This window comes from Mus pahari, chromosome 15 (assembly GCF_900095145.1).
Source record: "Mus pahari chromosome 15, PAHARI_EIJ_v1.1, whole genome shotgun sequence".
Classification (NCBI taxonomy): domain Eukaryota; kingdom Metazoa; phylum Chordata; class Mammalia; order Rodentia; family Muridae; genus Mus; species Mus pahari.
Window position 1 is genome coordinate 61,714,799 of NC_034604.1, and position 16,665 is coordinate 61,731,463.

Sequence of the window (16,665 nt, forward strand, 5' to 3'; positions counted from 1 at the left end):
CTCTCTCTCTCTCTCTCTCTCTCTCTCTCTCGTATGCTGCTTAATTGGATCTCCTACATGTGCTTTTTAGTACCCAAGGGCTAGGTAAGGGGACAGTGTGTCCTTTGCTGCTGGGTGTTTTGTTGCAAATAATCTACGCTTGGACTGATGGTCACATCTAGTGTTTGAAGAGGTGATCAGGCAGAAGGGACAGAATCAAGTCAAGTCCGGGATCAAATGAGGTTAAAGATCCTTGCTTACCTCAATCACATCCCACGAAGACTCGGGAAGAGGGGGCAGGGTGCTATTGTGGTCAATTTAGTTCAAAGCCCATTAAAGTTAAAGGTGATAATAGTTAAAAGGAAGGGGGCCAGGTTTGGCAACAGGGCATCTCTCAGTGATGGTCCCCTCTTCCCTCCCAGCCTGGGACATAGGGAAGGTCAGCAGATAAACCCAGCACTGGCTGCTTCAAAGGTGCAATGCTCATTTTGTTTGTGTAGCACTGTTTCTGGGGACATCCCTGTGTGGTTCACAGCCTTGTGTGGGGCAAGGTTGGAGGAGGGGTTTCCTGCCCCCTGCTCTCAGTCAGGGATCTTAAGGAAGTGGTGCTGTCGGTCTAACCTACAGTATTTCTGGGCTTGGTTGTTTTCATGGAGGTCCTCTCTTTCCTTCTCTAGCTCTTGCCTTGTTTTTCAGTCGTAAACCAGGTGTTTCCCCTTCAGAGCCGTGGTGACGTAGGCAGATGGCTTTCCTCTCTCTCAGTTGCAACATCTTCCTCATGGCAGATCTGTTCCTTTAGTTCCTATATCTGTATGCTCACCCATGGTGAAAGCATAGATAGTTACATCCAGGCAAAACATACAGAGCATACCCTCAAAGTCCACAGACTGATTCCTTCTCTGATGTTGTTTGGTTTGTATTAAATTGATCCAATTATTAGTAACAGCCTTTGCTAGGCACGTGATGCAGAAAAAACAAACAAACAATTAGCGTTCTGGGTTCAAGCGGCTTTGTCAGTGGGCTAGACAGAGAGACAGACAGTCGATGCCAGCATGGAGATGCATGGGTTGTCATGGGAACATGATGGTGGAGATGCTGGGGAAGCATCCTAGGTGTTCTGTGAAATTCCATGCATTTAGAACTTACCTGCTAGTGAGTCGAGACGACTATACACAAAACAAAAGGCTGATTTATAATTGAGTGAGATGTAGTGTTACAGGTAAATGAAAACAAAGAACACGGGACACAGGGATGGGGACAGAGCTACATTTTAAAGTTGAAAGTCTTGGCTGAGGATCCTTCTCATAATCTCAATGCTTGGATTTGCCCTGGATAAGAGTTGAGCAGAAAAGTGTTGATTGTCAATTTTAGAAGGTAACAATTTTGTCAGTGTTCATCAAACTGTCTTGAAGTCTATTGTTTATCAGAAACATTGGTCGTTGAACAAATTGATAAACTGGGAAATACTTCATTGGCTTATATCTGAAAAGAGTGTGTTCAGGACAAAATATATTTTGTTTTTGTGGAATCTGAGACTCTAGCCTTTAGAATGTTGTCCTTAGTAAGCAATTTATCCCAATACAGTGATGTCTTTGATAGAACTCCACTAGAAGACAAGAGAGTTGCATGTTGTGCTGGCTAGTTGTATGCCAACTTGACAAGCTACAAACATCTGACAGGAGGGAATCTAAATTCATAAATTGCTTCATAAGATTGTACGTAACACACTTGTACAGAATTTTCTTAGTGATTGATCGCTGAGAGCCAGGTCATTGTGGGTGGTACCACCCTTGGCTGGTCCTGAATTCTATAAGAAAGCAGGTTGAGCAAGCCATGGGGAGCAAGGAAGTAAGCAACTCTCTTCCATGACCTCTGCAGGAGCTCCTGCCTCCCAAGTTCCTGCCCAGTTTGAGTTCCTGCCTTCATCTCCCTCAATGGATTATGATTCAGGATATGTAAGCCAAAGAAACCTTTTTCTCCCCAACTTGCTCTTGGTCATGGTGGTTCATCACAGCAATAGGGTTCCTAAGACACATAGTCCCTCCTCCCAGTCGGGGCTGGTTTGGATCAGCAGGGAAGCTCTACCCTCTGCTAACACCAAGAAGGATGGAATATCTGCCTTCCCTTTCCTGCCTCCAGAGGCGTGAGCACCTGGTATGAGTCTCCAGTCACTGCTTCCCTCTAATTTGGTTACAGACACCAGAGACCATTCTTTTACACTCTCAGGAATTCCAATCTAGAGATGAAGAAACAGTTCATTTTAGCCAACTTCCCTTGTTTTGAGACAAGCAGCATTCGTCTCTCGGCGGGACATCAAAGTCTATTCATTTGGCATGTTAAGGCCAGTTTTAATTATGTCTCAGAAAGCAGAAATTTCCAAGAGAGGACATTTTTTATAAAGGTGACAGATGAAGGACACTAAGTAGACGCTACGGGAGGCTCAAAGTAAAAAAAAAAAAAAAGTGGTGATTTTGTGACTTTTTTTTTTTTTTTTTAGTAATCTAAAATCCAAAAAGATAAAAATAACCATCTGAAGTCAAGTCTAGCTACTGGAACCCCATGGATTGATGGAGAGCCATCTTTCCTCTGATTCTGTCCAGTTCCAGATCAGTCCGATTGTTTCTATTCATATAGGAAGAGAGACAGGTGGAGAGTTTGAGTGTTGACACCCAGTTCTCGGGGTGCTAGAAGCTGCCAAGAAAGGAGCTGCAGGCTGTTTCCTGAGTACGTCGTCCAGCTTTAGCCAGACAATGGGCTTTCTCTGGGTAACACATGAATGCCTTACTGAGAGGGAACATTGTGATTTAGGAATTAAGCCAGGTTAATTGGGAAGGGACAGATGGGAAAAAGACTAAATATTTATGACATGGTGGGCTAGAGAGGAAATGATTCTGTAAATAAAGAACATAGTTTTAAAAAGCTGTTTGGCTATTTATGTTAACATTCTTTTGTGATTTGCTAATATTTTTGTTTTATTTCCTTCTTTTGTCTGCCCCCCTTTCCTCTCTTTTCATGTATAATAAGATATATATTTTCTTAGAGAAGATATTTGCTCAGCTAAGGAAAAATCTCTTCACCCAAAGGGGACATCAGTAATTAATGTGAGAACATTTCTACAGCTCTTGCTTCAATACCTACTGATGTAGCCACTGTTTCCTGAATGTTTATTTCATATACCGAACTATGTTCTAGATTCTGGGAATGCATCAGTAAAACTGGGCAAAGAAATGATCCTGCTGCCCTCATGGTGTTTTTGTCCTGGTGTCACGATAGAGAATAGCTAGGCAGGCAGGCAGACAGACAGAACATTAAGCATATGTTTAACTGTGGAGTTAGAAAGACAAGTGGGCAATGGAGAATGACAGGAAAAGAGGGCGACGAGAGCAAGGGTCTGGGTTGTGTTCACTGAGGACATTTGTGTGAGGGCATAAGTCAGCTGGGTGCTGGAAAGATGTGCCCCAGGCAGAGGAAAAAGCAAGTGCAGGCAAGCCAACATCCTAGGATTCATGTGCATGGAGGTACTCTCACAGGAAGAGAGGAGGAAGGAAGAAGGGAGGGGCCAAAGAGCTGATAGACAACTCAAGTTGGGGGATGTGAGCCCTTGGGAGTTTCCCTCTGAGCAACACAAAGGCCGCTGGAAAATTGGAGAAGAGAGAACTGTCTTGGCCAGCTTGGTCCCACCGATTTGTGTCTAGAGGGTGGGGGAGGGTACTGGAGGAGGTGGGGTACTTGGGGTACTTGTGCAGAGACTGTTGAAATTAGCATTTCTCACCCAAATGCCAGGCTTCTGATCTAATCCAGGAACTCAATTTTCCCAATGGTCTTATTTGAGGACAAACTAAATCTTTAGTGTGAGAGCTGGAGAAAAGTCAGGTTCCTGTCTCGGGAGACAATTTGGTCTGCTTCTTTAGAGCCCAGAACATACTCCTTGCTCAAAGCAGTCAGTGCTGGATGGATGGGCAATTCATGCATGCATGCATGTGTATCTGACACACGGTTGCTGGCTAGAAGATAGCTGTCACACACTGAATGGGTCTCACTTAGGAACCAAGATTCCTTCTGCAAACGCCTGTGCAACCATAGATTGATCCTGCTCCCTGGGTATGTCCTCAAATGCATACAGAAACCAGACACGTGTTAGTGGACAACTCTGGGCTTTCATTGTACTTCATGATAAACACTCCCTTGCAGAGCAACCACAGAAGATTTTTGCAAGGTTAATCTCTACGAATGGGTGCCGAATGCTACTAGGTCTCCTTACATTCAAATACATTTACTTAGAACCTAGTCCCAGTTCCCATTGAGGCATTCAGACTCCTCACTCAGTGACTGCCTGCCCCTCCGCCCTGGAAGTCCGTTTCCCACAAGGCAGACACGTCTTGTAACAGTGCAAAGAGGCATCTGGGATCCTGAGCCTAGGTTTTTTTCTGTCTATTTTGCAAAAATGTTGGCTATGTAGTTTCTTCTTTGCATACATTGTAGTTCTGAACTTTGTGTAAGTGTGGAAAGTTGGGTGTGGGTTTGTTGTTGTTGTTGTTGTTGTTGTTGTTTTTCTGCTGAAAGGCAGATCCAGGGTTAGGTGCCCAAGTCCTAAGACTTTGACCTTCTAGGGCCAGCACATTGTGTGTCTTTCACTTAACCTCAGATATTTTTAGACGCCTTTAGGCAATCTTTTCAATATCATCATGGAGATGATTGTCCATATTGTAAAGATAGTTTGGGTTTTTTTTTCCACCTTTAGAGTGGGTTTTCTCCTCTGTGAGGCTTTATTGCTGATCTCACCAAATGGGCAAAAAACCCACTATCTCGGCGTACTATAGTCATCTTCCCTCAGGGTGCCGGGACACCAGAAGCGCTAAAGGATGGAACCTTTAGTAAGTGTTTGTGGGGCAACTTAATTTATAATACAAGCACAGGGGGATTAGGGTCTCCCTTTCAAAGCCTGCCTTGAGTGAGGATGATGTCAGTAGAGATACCCCTGCAAGCTGGCAGAGCATGCCGGCGGGGTGGAGGGATTGCTGAGGTGCGAGAACTTCTGTTTTACTTTCTTTTGTGTTGCCAGAGAGGTGACTGCTGGTAGGACACTGTGTATTAGCCCTCACCCATGTATCTCAGCAAGCATATTTTGTATTAAAGCATTTCATGGCTGTAAGGCAGAAGACAACTTGCGGGATTCAGTTTTTTTCTTCCACCTGTGTGGAAGTCTTAAAGGCATCAGGCCTGACAGCAGTCGCCCCAACCCACTGAGCCATCTTGCCATACCCTATCAGTTCTTGCACTTTGCTAACAGCTGTGTGGCCTTTCTGTCCCTCCCACTGTGAGACCACCTAGGACACGGTCCCTGTTCCTCAAGGCGTTTCGTTTCGGGCTTTGATGTCAGAATGGGGGAGCCAGGATCACCGTTAGCAGATCTGTGGATGGCAGGTGTGGGAAGCAAATGAGTCAGCGATGCTGTATGAATTTTAACAGGAGCAGCTCACACAGATTCCTCTGCCGATTCCCAGAAAGGGCCGATTTTACAGCTGAGAGCTAGTGCTGCCTATAGATCCTTATTCTGTGATAGAGACTCCATCTGTGAAAAACGAGACTTTCAATGAGTGTGAGAAAAATTAAGAACAACTTCTTGTTGCCTTTTAACTACTTGAATGTTGACTCTACCAAATGGATTAAATTCAGTCCTGCAGAGCAGATTTCTCCCACTGTTCTACATTTGGGTTTAGAATGCTCAGTTTCTTAGGCTTCTGATCCTGTTGTTAAAAAAAAAAAAAAACATTTAAAAAAAAAAGCTATTTTTTCCAGTATTTTGGAATCCACACAAAACACCCAGTCATTCTATTTCTGTTCTGGTGTCTTGATCTAAACTCCCTTGTTTTCTCCAAGTTTACAAAATATTAGAAAACTTCTCCTAACTGTACATTTTCTTTATTTTCCCCTACATGGTATGTCTCTACTGGTTGGTATGTTTATGCATAATTAGAATGACATCCATGGCTTAAAAACAAAAGGTGGTTTTTTTTTTCTCTCAATTTGATTGAAAAATTGTTCTTCAATTTTGGAGAGCCCCATTTATCTTTTAAGTTCCTGTCAATGTTAAGCCATGAATTTCTAAGGGAATCTAAGACCCTGAAAAGAATTCATCAAAGTTTTATATAGAGATGTAGAAAAGACCCCAGATTTGGAAAGAACTTTATTATTACCATATCAATTAGAACTATTTAAATTTGTTGATATTATTGGTGTTTTCTGTTGTTGATGATGCATGTGTGCATGCAATGACAGGTATGTAAAAGTCAGAACAGCTGCTGGGTTTGGCTCACTGGCGCTCTCTCTGTCTCTCTCTCTGTCTCCCTCCCCCTCCCACCTCTCCCCACGTGGGTTCTGGGGATTGAACTCAAGTCATGAATCTTGACCCCAAGCTCTTTTGGCCACTGAGCCATCTTGCCAGCACCCATTTTAGCAATTTTTATAAGAAATCAAAGAGAATCACGGCAAAAAGAAATGTTCCTTTCTTCATTTGAAAATTTATTTATTTTTCTTGTAAAGGAAGCTATTTAAATATCGTAATTGATTTTTAACCCTGGTTTCTGAGTTCATTTCGCGTGCTACGTGTGAAATCACGGTGGCTCTGTCATCTACACGTTTCTAGGGTTTAATAATAATTTGTTTCTCTAAATTATAAGTTGGTAGGCATACTCAACAATGTCCAGAAAGAATGGGCAAAATGGTACATTAAAAAGTACTCTGAGTATTGTTGAATTGATAATTAATTAATAAATCCTGTTGTGGGTTTCTTCCTGACTCAATGGTGTATGTTTCTTTCAGAAACACACACACACACACACACACACACACACACACGCAATCTTTATATTTAAAATGCCCTGTGCAGCACAATAACCTAACCTCCATGGACCACCTAACCTCCATGTTTCTACAATCTACCAGACCCATTTGTGCAGCCGTCTGGGTCGAGCTTTCTAGGCCCAGAGCCCAGGGCGCTTTCTTTGCTTCCGTGACCCACGCTGGCCTCTGTGTCTCTCCTCTGTCCACACTCACCTCAAGCCTGATCCCCTCCTTCCCCTCTTCCTGGTCCCAAGTCTGGAACTCCTAACCCCCCCCCCCCCCCCCCCCGCCTCTGTGTCTGTCCTCCCTGGCCATTGGCTACTGGCATCTTTATTGACCAACCAGAACCAACTGGAGGCAGGCTCCCGGAAGCTATTTGCAGACCCTCTCATACAGACAGGTTTTTTTTTTTGGGGGGGGGGGGAGGCATAATTAGCATTCATAACACAAGCAGCTACAGTCTGTCTTCTTTATTTGGTTTGAGTTTTATTCCTTTGAAAATATAGCCTAGTTCTGATGTGTGAGTGTAGTTTAGGAACCAAAATGTGTTGGTTCCTGTACTTCGGCCTGATGGATCCTAAAGTACTGTGGTTCCTAGGTTTCTGGAATATCCTACTGTCAGAAAGGAGACTGGGCACTGTATCCAAGATTTACCTAAGTACTTGTGTATTTAAATGTTAAAAAAAAAAAAAACAAAATATCACTAAATATTTTAGTAAAATATTCTTAGCCAAAGAGAGGGTTTCATGTGAGTTGCCCACTTCTTGGGGGCCAGAATTACATTGCCATCAAAATCACTCAAAGAAACTCTAAAAACACCTGCTGTTTGGGCTACACTTCAAGCCAATGTGAGTAGTAGCCTGGGCTGGCCCACAGGCATCAGTAGTTTTGAAAGATGCCTAGGGATTCCAATGTGCAGCTGGGGTCAAGAGTCTTCTCTTAGGGCTGTCAATGTATTTGGAATATCACAGTACCCTATATGTTAGAGGGTCAGAATAGGTGAGGTTTGGGGTAGGAAGGTGTAGTGGGGATGACCTTTGTAGGAGGGAGAGCTTGGGTCATATTGGAAGCTGGCCTCTGTCAATGCTGAACTTGCCAATGTCAACAGATGCTCTGCTCTGCTGTAAAATGTCACCCCAGCTTTCCCATTAAAGTTTAATACTTAATTGCTTCATAGTATATTTTTAAAGTATTTTCCTACAACACACGAAGAGCTCATACAGTCATATATCTATTCATCTTGATTCAAGTGACCATGTGATAGACTTTTAGTTTGATGTTTGACTAAAGGCTTGTCACCAGGAAGTTTGGGATTATGTGACTGTGAAAGTTGATGGGTCGGTGTGGTTATCTAGTAAGGGAGAGCTTGCTAAAGAGTCATAGCACAAGCCCTTCCAGGGCACTGTTAAGGCTTACCTGAGAAAACAGGCTTGTTTTAACAGTTTATGTGGGTAGGTATGCTCATCATAGGAGGGTCCCACACATCCAGAAAGCAGATCTTGAGGCAGAGACAGCCTGGAAGACAGGGAGACTGAAGTGAATGGGGATCTGAGGAGGCTGTGGTAGTGTTGGTGGCAGGCCTGGCACTCTTTGTGGGGCCTCTTCTGCCAGCAGCCTAATAAACAGGATGTCCCACATAAGGGCTTCTGTCGAACACATCTGGATTCACTGAGTACCTGTTACAGACTGGCTAGCCCAACCAAGGGTGTGAGGAAGAAAATGTGTGGCCTTGGAGATAGAAGAATCAGTTCACATTTCTGTTTTGTTTGGTGTGTGTGCATGTGCGCATGTGCACACGTGTATGTGTGTGTGTGTGTGTGGGTGGGTGTGGGTGGGTGCATGTGCATTTATGTCCCTGTATGTATTACCACTTCGGTGTGACAGTGTGCATGTACATGTGCTTGCATGTGTGGAGGCCTGAGGCCAACATCCCATGTCTTCCTTGAACCTCCTACATTATTATTATTATCATCATTATTAATCATTTTGAGATGGACTCTCTCATTGAACCTGAAGGTTACTGATTGACCAGGCTGTCTGGTCAGCAAACAGGCAAGGCTCTGCCTCTCCCTTGTTGGTATTTCAGGGACATGGTACCATTCCCAGTCTTGTACATGGTTGCAAGGGGCCAAACTCAGGTAGTCACACTTTGTAGCAAGTGAAGCAAACATTTTACCCCCTGAGCCATCTCCTCTGCTCCAACCCTTCACATTCTTTTTGAGAATTTTTGCTATAAATTTTTATAGCAGCTAGTTCTTCTATTTCTCTCTGTGTGTGTGTCTATCTATCTATCTATCTATCTATCTATCTATCTATCTATCTATCTATCTATCTAAGACAGATTCTAACTATGTAGCCAAGACTAGCTTTAGACTCACAATCCTTGTGCATCACTCTCCCAAGTGCTTAGATGATAGGCAGGCACCACCCTATCCAGAGTGCCAACTTTATGTTTCCATGTCTCCATCTACAAATCATTGAGTACTGGCCATAGGAGCAAATGAGCTGACCTCATGCTGTTATATTCTTTCAGCATTTTAAGGTTCCACATGAACTTGAAGATGGTGGTCTTGCTTTGGAGTCTTTCAAACTAGAACAACAGCAGAGTCTTCCATTAGCATTTGGCCATTTCGTTAACACTAGAGCACTTGTGTTTGGCTAATGTTCTTTTCATGCTTGGCATTCATCTGAAGTCCAATATTTCTTTTGGAAAGGAAGATAAATTCTTTCCTTGGCATTTCCTTCTTTCCATTAAGCTAAAAGTTGTCACTTCATAAATGAGATTTCAAACATCTGGATTTTGATATTTGCACCATATGGGATGATAGAGTTCAGCTCTAGCCACATCTGTACCATGGAACCTGATCACATCCAGCACACAGTTTCTGACTTAGGTGCTGGGGCCAACTAAAAGCTCGTGGAATGAATGCACTTGGACCCCATCCCCTGTTATTTTACACACAGTCAGGGGTCAGGGGCTGAGTGTTCCCCCCCCCCCCGATATCCTCTCAGATTGTGACCAAATGGAAAAATTATAGTGCCCTTCTCATAAAAGCTCACAAAAATTATTTGACTTCTGTTCTTTGCAACAGGTAATATTTTCTCTCAGATTGTAGCTGTCCTTTCAGATGGTCGCAGCTAGTGAAACTCCATTGGTGATTAACAGAGCTGGGAAGACATTGATGGGTTAGACACAGTCTTTTATTTGGAATTTTATTTTAATGGAAATGACTTGACACTTGATCCAGGTCTACTGCTCTCATTTGAGACAGGAAGAGGCCTTGGCATAGCTGTGGTAGTTGCCATCACTGCGAACCTCTGACTCTTCCTGAAGCTCCTTCTATTGGCCATTTACCCTGTATGACTCCTCTTAATTTCTGTGTGTACCTAAGAGTCCAAGATGATATCCATGAGTATTTATACAACTGATTGTATTTTGTTGTATAATCTCTCTTTTAATTGCTTAAATATCTTTTAATTAAAAGTCTCCTTTAATTGCTTAAAATTGTTTAAGTTGGGAGTTTTATTTTAAAGTCTCATTTCATTGAATTTCATTTCCAAATATAGATTTGTACAGCTCAGATATTCTGTGTTCAGTACAACTAACAGGGATGTGGGGGTGGGGGGACTCTATATTATTTTATAATCTGTCAGTGTGGCCTTCCATATTCATGCTTCTTAGGTAGTAGAGCACCATGTTTTATCCTGTCTTGTATTATAAAATATGGATTTTATCATATATATGCTGTTAGGGTGTGGGAAGCTGTAAGGTTGGCTTGAAGCAGAATAAGTCTTATAGGGCAAGCAATGGGAAGAAGAGGGCAACTGTGTTCGTCTAGGACACAACTGTGTCCTTCTGAGTCTGGTTTGCTGGGACCTCCAGATAATCTCAGTTCTCACATCATCATGGCATGCCCCTGGGAGGTTGAGGGCAGGGAATGGCAGGAACAACTTGTGAGCGCTGAGCAGCACTGACTGCTTCATGATTTGTCTTGTGCTTTTCCAGAGTGCAAATTCACCTGCACCAGCGGTAAATGCTTGTATCTTGGTTCTCTGGTCTGTAACCAACAGAACGACTGTGGGGACAACAGTGACGAAGAGAACTGCCTCCTGGTGACAGAGCACCCACCGCCGAGCATCTTCAACTGTAAGTCCCTCTGACTCACCCTTGTGGCATTGCGTCTCATGGTATTCTGAAACTGACAGGAGGTGGACACGCCATGCATTCTGGGAAAGGGAAGAGATGTGTATTTTCACCAAGGTTTTATTTTAGGATGGAGGATAGCAGGTGTGAAGGTGGAGAAGTCAGGGTCTCCTTGCAGGTGGGCCCCGGAGCCTTGGCTTGTATAGGGTCTTTGTTGTTGCTTTGAGAAACCCCAGTTGATTCCAAGAGGCCATACATCTGTGTTCTTCACACAGCTTTTGAGACCTTTATACATGTATAAGTTCAGAAATAATTTGAAATAATGGAAGACAGGTCCATACTTATTCACAAAAATAGAAATATTTACATGCGACTTTCAAAGGTTCTGGTCATACGTTTTGCTATCAAATACCAAGTGGAAACAAACCATGTGTCGGGTATTTCTAAGTAGGCTTTCCCAGAGCAGAAGCTTGGAACTCTGCCTTGAACTTGAAAATGTGAGATCAGAGGTCTGAAATTCATTGGTTTTGGATCCCATGATTATTGTGACAGGGGGTAGGAGGGGGAATGCAGTTAGAAACACTGTTCGGTTCTGTGAGAAAGGCTAGTGTATTTTCTGTTTTTCCATGAACCAAACAAAGCAGGTTGAGGGTGAGACTTTTCATGGGGAGAATGGTTGCATGCTCTTCTTGCTGTGTTCAGACACAAGACCCAGGTTTGGCATTCGAGGCTTGGTCTCCCACCCACACACAGTACTGTTATAAGGTGGCAAACTTACAGACTTGGAGCCTCTTTAGGGGTATTCTGTTCTTAAGGAGGTGTCGGGACCCTGGCTCCTCCTCTTTTTTTCTTGGTTGCTTTTATTGTTACTGTTTTGAAACAGGTTTCTACTATGTAGCCCAGGCTGGCCTCACACTCATAGCGGTCCTCCTGCCTCAGGATCCTACCTGTCTAGCTTACAGGTGTGAGTTAGTGTGTCCAGCTCCTTTGGCTTTCTTGCTGCCATGATGTAAGCACTTTTAAGCCACAGTTTTGCTCTCCAATTGGATGTCTGCCTTGGCACAGCCCCAAAGGCAATGGAGCCCTTTGCCTGTGGATGTAAACCTCTGAAAACTGAACTGAAATAAGCCCATCTGTCCTTTAGGTTGTTCCTTCTAAAGTATTCATTCTGGTGATGTGAGGCTCAGAGGTGTAATCCTTTTCATGGGGGTCCCCTTGCTGAGGTCGATCATTCCAGGATACGCTCAGCCTCTCTCTTCAGAACTGTACTGCTATCGTTTGGAGACATTATGTTTGGCCAAAATTAACTTTGGGGAGCTGGGGAGCTGACTGCTGAGGTTTCGAACACTTGCTGCTCTTCCTGGCACCTGTGGCTGATCACAGTTATCTTTAACTCCAGTTTCAGGGGTTCTGATATCCTCTCCTGACTACCGTGGACACCAGACATGTCCGCAGTATGCACACAGTATGCACACATTATGCACACAGACAGCCAAAACAATAGTGCACATAAAATAAATATTTCTCAAATTAAAATCTTGTGTGGGAATTAGACTGCAAAGCTCAATTACTGTAAACTTGGAGAGGGTTTAAGAAAGTGAACACCACATACGTTTTCCCTCTATCCCTACTGCATTATAGTACTTTAGGAGAAAACGTATGGCCCTACTGTAAAAATAACTCTGCGCTGTTAGTTTTAAGCTGACTGTTGGTGCTTGCCAAATTCAGGAGTCCCAGTGTTTGTTTTCTCAAGACTTTTTGTTTGTTTGTTTGTGTTATCATTTTGAACTTTATTTCAGTTTTCAAACACAATGGTTACTTGTTGTGTTTGTACTTGCCTATGTGAGAGTGGGTACGCATATCCATTTGGACACGTGTGGAAGGCCCAAGGTTGATGCTGGCTATCTTCTTCGATTGCTTCTCCAACTCACTTTTTGCTCACAGTGTCTTTCCCTGCCGTGCTGGCTATATTGTCTGGTTAGTGAGCCCCTGAACTCTGCCTATCTCCACCCCTGACCACAACACTGGGGTTACAGACGTGAACTGTCACATCTGCCTTTTATGTGGGTGTTAGGAATCCCAAATCAGGTCCTGCTTGTTCAGCATGTCCTTGACCCACTGAGCCACCTCTCCAGCTCCTGAACTTCTTTATACCGACTGCTTTTCAAATTCTATCTTTATATGCGGAGAAGACACTTCTCAGAGGTTAGGGTGGGCTCTGCACTTCCCTTAGCTAGCGCTGGACTCCGGTTTTCCTCAGATTATGTTTGTTGGGTAGGATTTGTATAATGCAGCTGGCTGTATGGCTTGGCCAGCCTCTCTCCTCCTGCTTTTGGGTAGTCTGATACATTCGTCAGAGGACACAGGGCAGAGTGTGCTAGAGGGAAAGAGGGATTGGGAACCGGATGGGGACAATCTCCCCGAAGCAGGCACATGCCAGGAGACGAAGAGCACTGAGGGCCTGCTGCTCTGCCTTGTCCATGAACATGGAAAAGTATTTTTGAGCCCCACATCAAAACCATGGAACTTTTTTTTTTTTCCTCCTTCATCCTTTTCTCTACTGTACTGGGAATCGAAATCTAGAACCTTACACATTCCAGGCAGGCACTCTGACCTGAGCTACATGCTTTGTCCTCTTTTGTTTTGAGACATGATCTTGCTACTAAGCTTCCTAATGTGGGCCTTTAACTCTGTTGTTCGTTCAGGTTGGTGTTGAACAGGCAATCTTGAATTATGCAGCCTCAGCCTCCCAAGGAGCTGGGATTACAAGCCTGTATCACCAGGCCTGGTTAAATGTGCTTTGAATAAGTGTCCTGTTTCAAACTAGACTGCTGGAGTGGGGGTCCCACTAACAGCTTGCTTAGCAGTCAGCGGGTTGTTTTTTACCTGTGCCCCCAGAGCCCACATTGGTGCAGTTAGGATACAAGAATGGCTGTTGTGTAACTACAGGGGAAACAGGCAACCCAAGTAAGTCACTTCAAACCTTCCAAGGCTTAAGTGCTTCGTGAATATGAACTTGTTCCAAGATAGATTTGTGTGTGTGTGTGTGTGGGGGGGTGCGTGAGGATCCTGGTCCTAGGACTTCCTTAGCAGTTAAGCAGGTTGCTTTTGCATAAGGAAGTAACTAAATCCCTGTAAGACTTAGATTTGGGTATTTATGAAATGGGCATAATTTCTGCCATGTAAGATTGCACACACATTGAATAGAAGATGTGGAAAGTGTGAACTACATAATTGTGTTGTCCTCCCATTTTTCTCTCTCTCCTTTCTCCCTCCTCCTCTCCCCTTCCTCCCTCCCCCCGTTTCTCCTCCTTCTCTTCAAATATTGCTTGAGCATCCATCCTTGGGGAACTGAATCACCATAGCTATATATGATTTGTCTTCAGTGTCATCACATAGGTGATATGTAATATGTAATATGTTTCTAAGTGTCCAAGAATGAGTGCATTCCCAGAAATCAGTGTTTCTGGAGGCTCACTTTGTCTCCTTAGAAAGATTCCCTGGGAACTGTGCCTGTTGAAGGCGCCTGTGGACTGCGGGGGTCTACCTGTATGCTACTTTCCTGAAGCACCAAAGGGGGAATGGCATTTGTCCTGTAAGGAATGCTCACCCTGACCTTGTTGCTGGCTGGACTATTCTTTGGGATTAGGTATTTCTAGAGAGAGTGATTGTAGCTGCTTCCATTCTTCTTTCTTCAGTCAACCTGAAAGGGTAATCTAATATGGAATGAATGTATGCACACCCCCACCCACCCACCGTATCTCACCCAAAGAGAACTCAAAGCAAATAAGAATTGACTTCTACTAACATGTGTGTATTGTATCCTAGAGTCTCTCTCTTTGTGAGATTTCAGTGGTCAGCTCATACCTCTTATTGGGTCATCCGTGGTACATTTCAGCAGATGGACAGTGTGCCTTTTGTAAAGGGCTAACTCCATAAATAAATTTTACCATCCTTCCCATCTTGAAGAAATTAAAGTATGGCAGGAATTCTTGTCTTGTGTGGTTCACACCACATGAGCATGCACAGATGTATACACGTGCACTTGCACACACACGCACACACGTGCACGCACACACACATATGTGCACACACGTAAAGCAAACCTAGTAGCTCTTATTTTTGATACTATTTAGAAACAGTTGGCTCATTTGACCTGCTCTGCTCCCTTAAAGAAAATGTTGAATATTCTGATATTTGATACTTAAAAGTGAAGCGATGTGGGACCTTCTGGATATCCAGATGAACCAAATCAATTTTTTGCCTCTGCCCTTGGCTTCAGGTATTCGCCAGTGTTCAGATATCTCAGATATCTCTGTTTATCATTTGATAATGTTTAGCATGAATTAAAGTTAGACAGAAAATCCCACTGCTGCTTGTGGTCAGCCATATGAGTAATCTTTATCCCCACCTTTAAGTAGATTTTCCTTTCAGTATATGTTTTGGCACCTCCATCGAGGCATATCTGGTTTCATCTGCCTTTCTCTCTCCTCGGGTAACTGTGACCAGATTCTCATCAGCTGAGGCTAGTTTATTTTGCTGTGAAACCATAGAGTTTCACACAGATGTGGGAGGCCAGACTCGCATTGATTATCTCAGGGGAGAGTTTCCACATGCACCTTTCAGTGGAGGAGAGAATATGCTGACAGACCAAACTCTCGGCCTTTTCCATTTTCTTTACTTCAGCTGTTCTATCAAAATATTGTAGTACTAGTGAGCACTCAATATACGGATAAGATTAGTTATTAAGTGCCTCCTCTGGCCATTGTACTAGCCATTACGACAGAGTGAAGAAAGCAGATCCTGCTGTTATTAGTGCGGGGAGTCAGAAGGACAGCACGGAGAAAGATAGCTACAAATGAACATCGGAAGTGATGGATGGTTGGTCCATCGTGTGTGGTTTGGAATTGAAGACAGAATCGGTCTGCTTGCACTAATCATTTCGGCTTCGGGAAGGAGGTGTTCTGAATGATTAGGGAAGGAGATGGTCGGGGCTTCAACCAGCAGGAACATGGAATAGCAGTGAGGGTAGTGCCTTCCTGGACAGGAACAAGGCAGCCTGACCCAAGAAGGTGGTCCTACAGTGGCTGGGGGAGGTGCATTAGAAGATAGAGTTGAAAACTGGGCTGGGGCCAGAGAGGAGCCAACCTGTGATGCAGGTCTTTGGCATATGGTCTGCATTGTCCCAGAGCCTGAAGCGAGCTGGTACTACACTATGTACTACACTCTCCACAGCAAACCAGCCACGTGCCACCTCAGGGTCCCTGTCCATCCGGGAGTTTCCTGGAGCACTGTCCTGTCACAGCAGCTCAGTGGGGTGGGGGAGGTGGGGGGGCTGAGCTCCTACAGCCTTCTTGACACTAGAGTCTATACCTCTTGGAAAGGGATGAACAGCTCAGCCTGAAGCAACCCCTACTGAGGGGTCTATACCACTGACCTGAGGAAGCTTGGTGTTGAAAAGTACCAGCTGTCAACAGGAAGGATTTCTCCCTTTCAACTCCAGTGGAATTTCCAATTAACCGGAAGGATCCGACTCAGGGAAAAGTGGGAGTCACAGCATCCATGTCCTCACCAGAGGTGGGAGCTGCGTCTCTCCCCAGAGGTGGCCTCATTAAAACCAACTTCACAATCAAATGAACCAAAAGCCAAGGGTTCCCAATTAAGCTCGCATTTCAACTTCTAAACTTCTTCCTGAAAGC

At 44.0% G+C, this 16,665-nt stretch overlaps 1 protein-coding gene across 5 annotated transcripts in view; it reads left to right on the forward strand.

Moving 5' to 3' along the window:
- Ldlrad4 (low density lipoprotein receptor class A domain containing 4) overlaps positions 1 to 16,665 on the forward strand; it is a 311,621-nt gene that overhangs the window by 155,402 nt on the left and 139,554 nt on the right. For all 5 annotated transcript variants that reach the window (XM_029547067.1, XM_029547069.1, XM_029547066.1 and 2 more), the window contains exon 4: positions 10,829 to 10,969. In XM_029547067.1, coding sequence (XP_029402927.1) covers positions 10,829 to 10,969 — 141 coding nt within the window. The remainder of the gene's footprint in view (positions 1 to 10,828; positions 10,970 to 16,665) is intronic.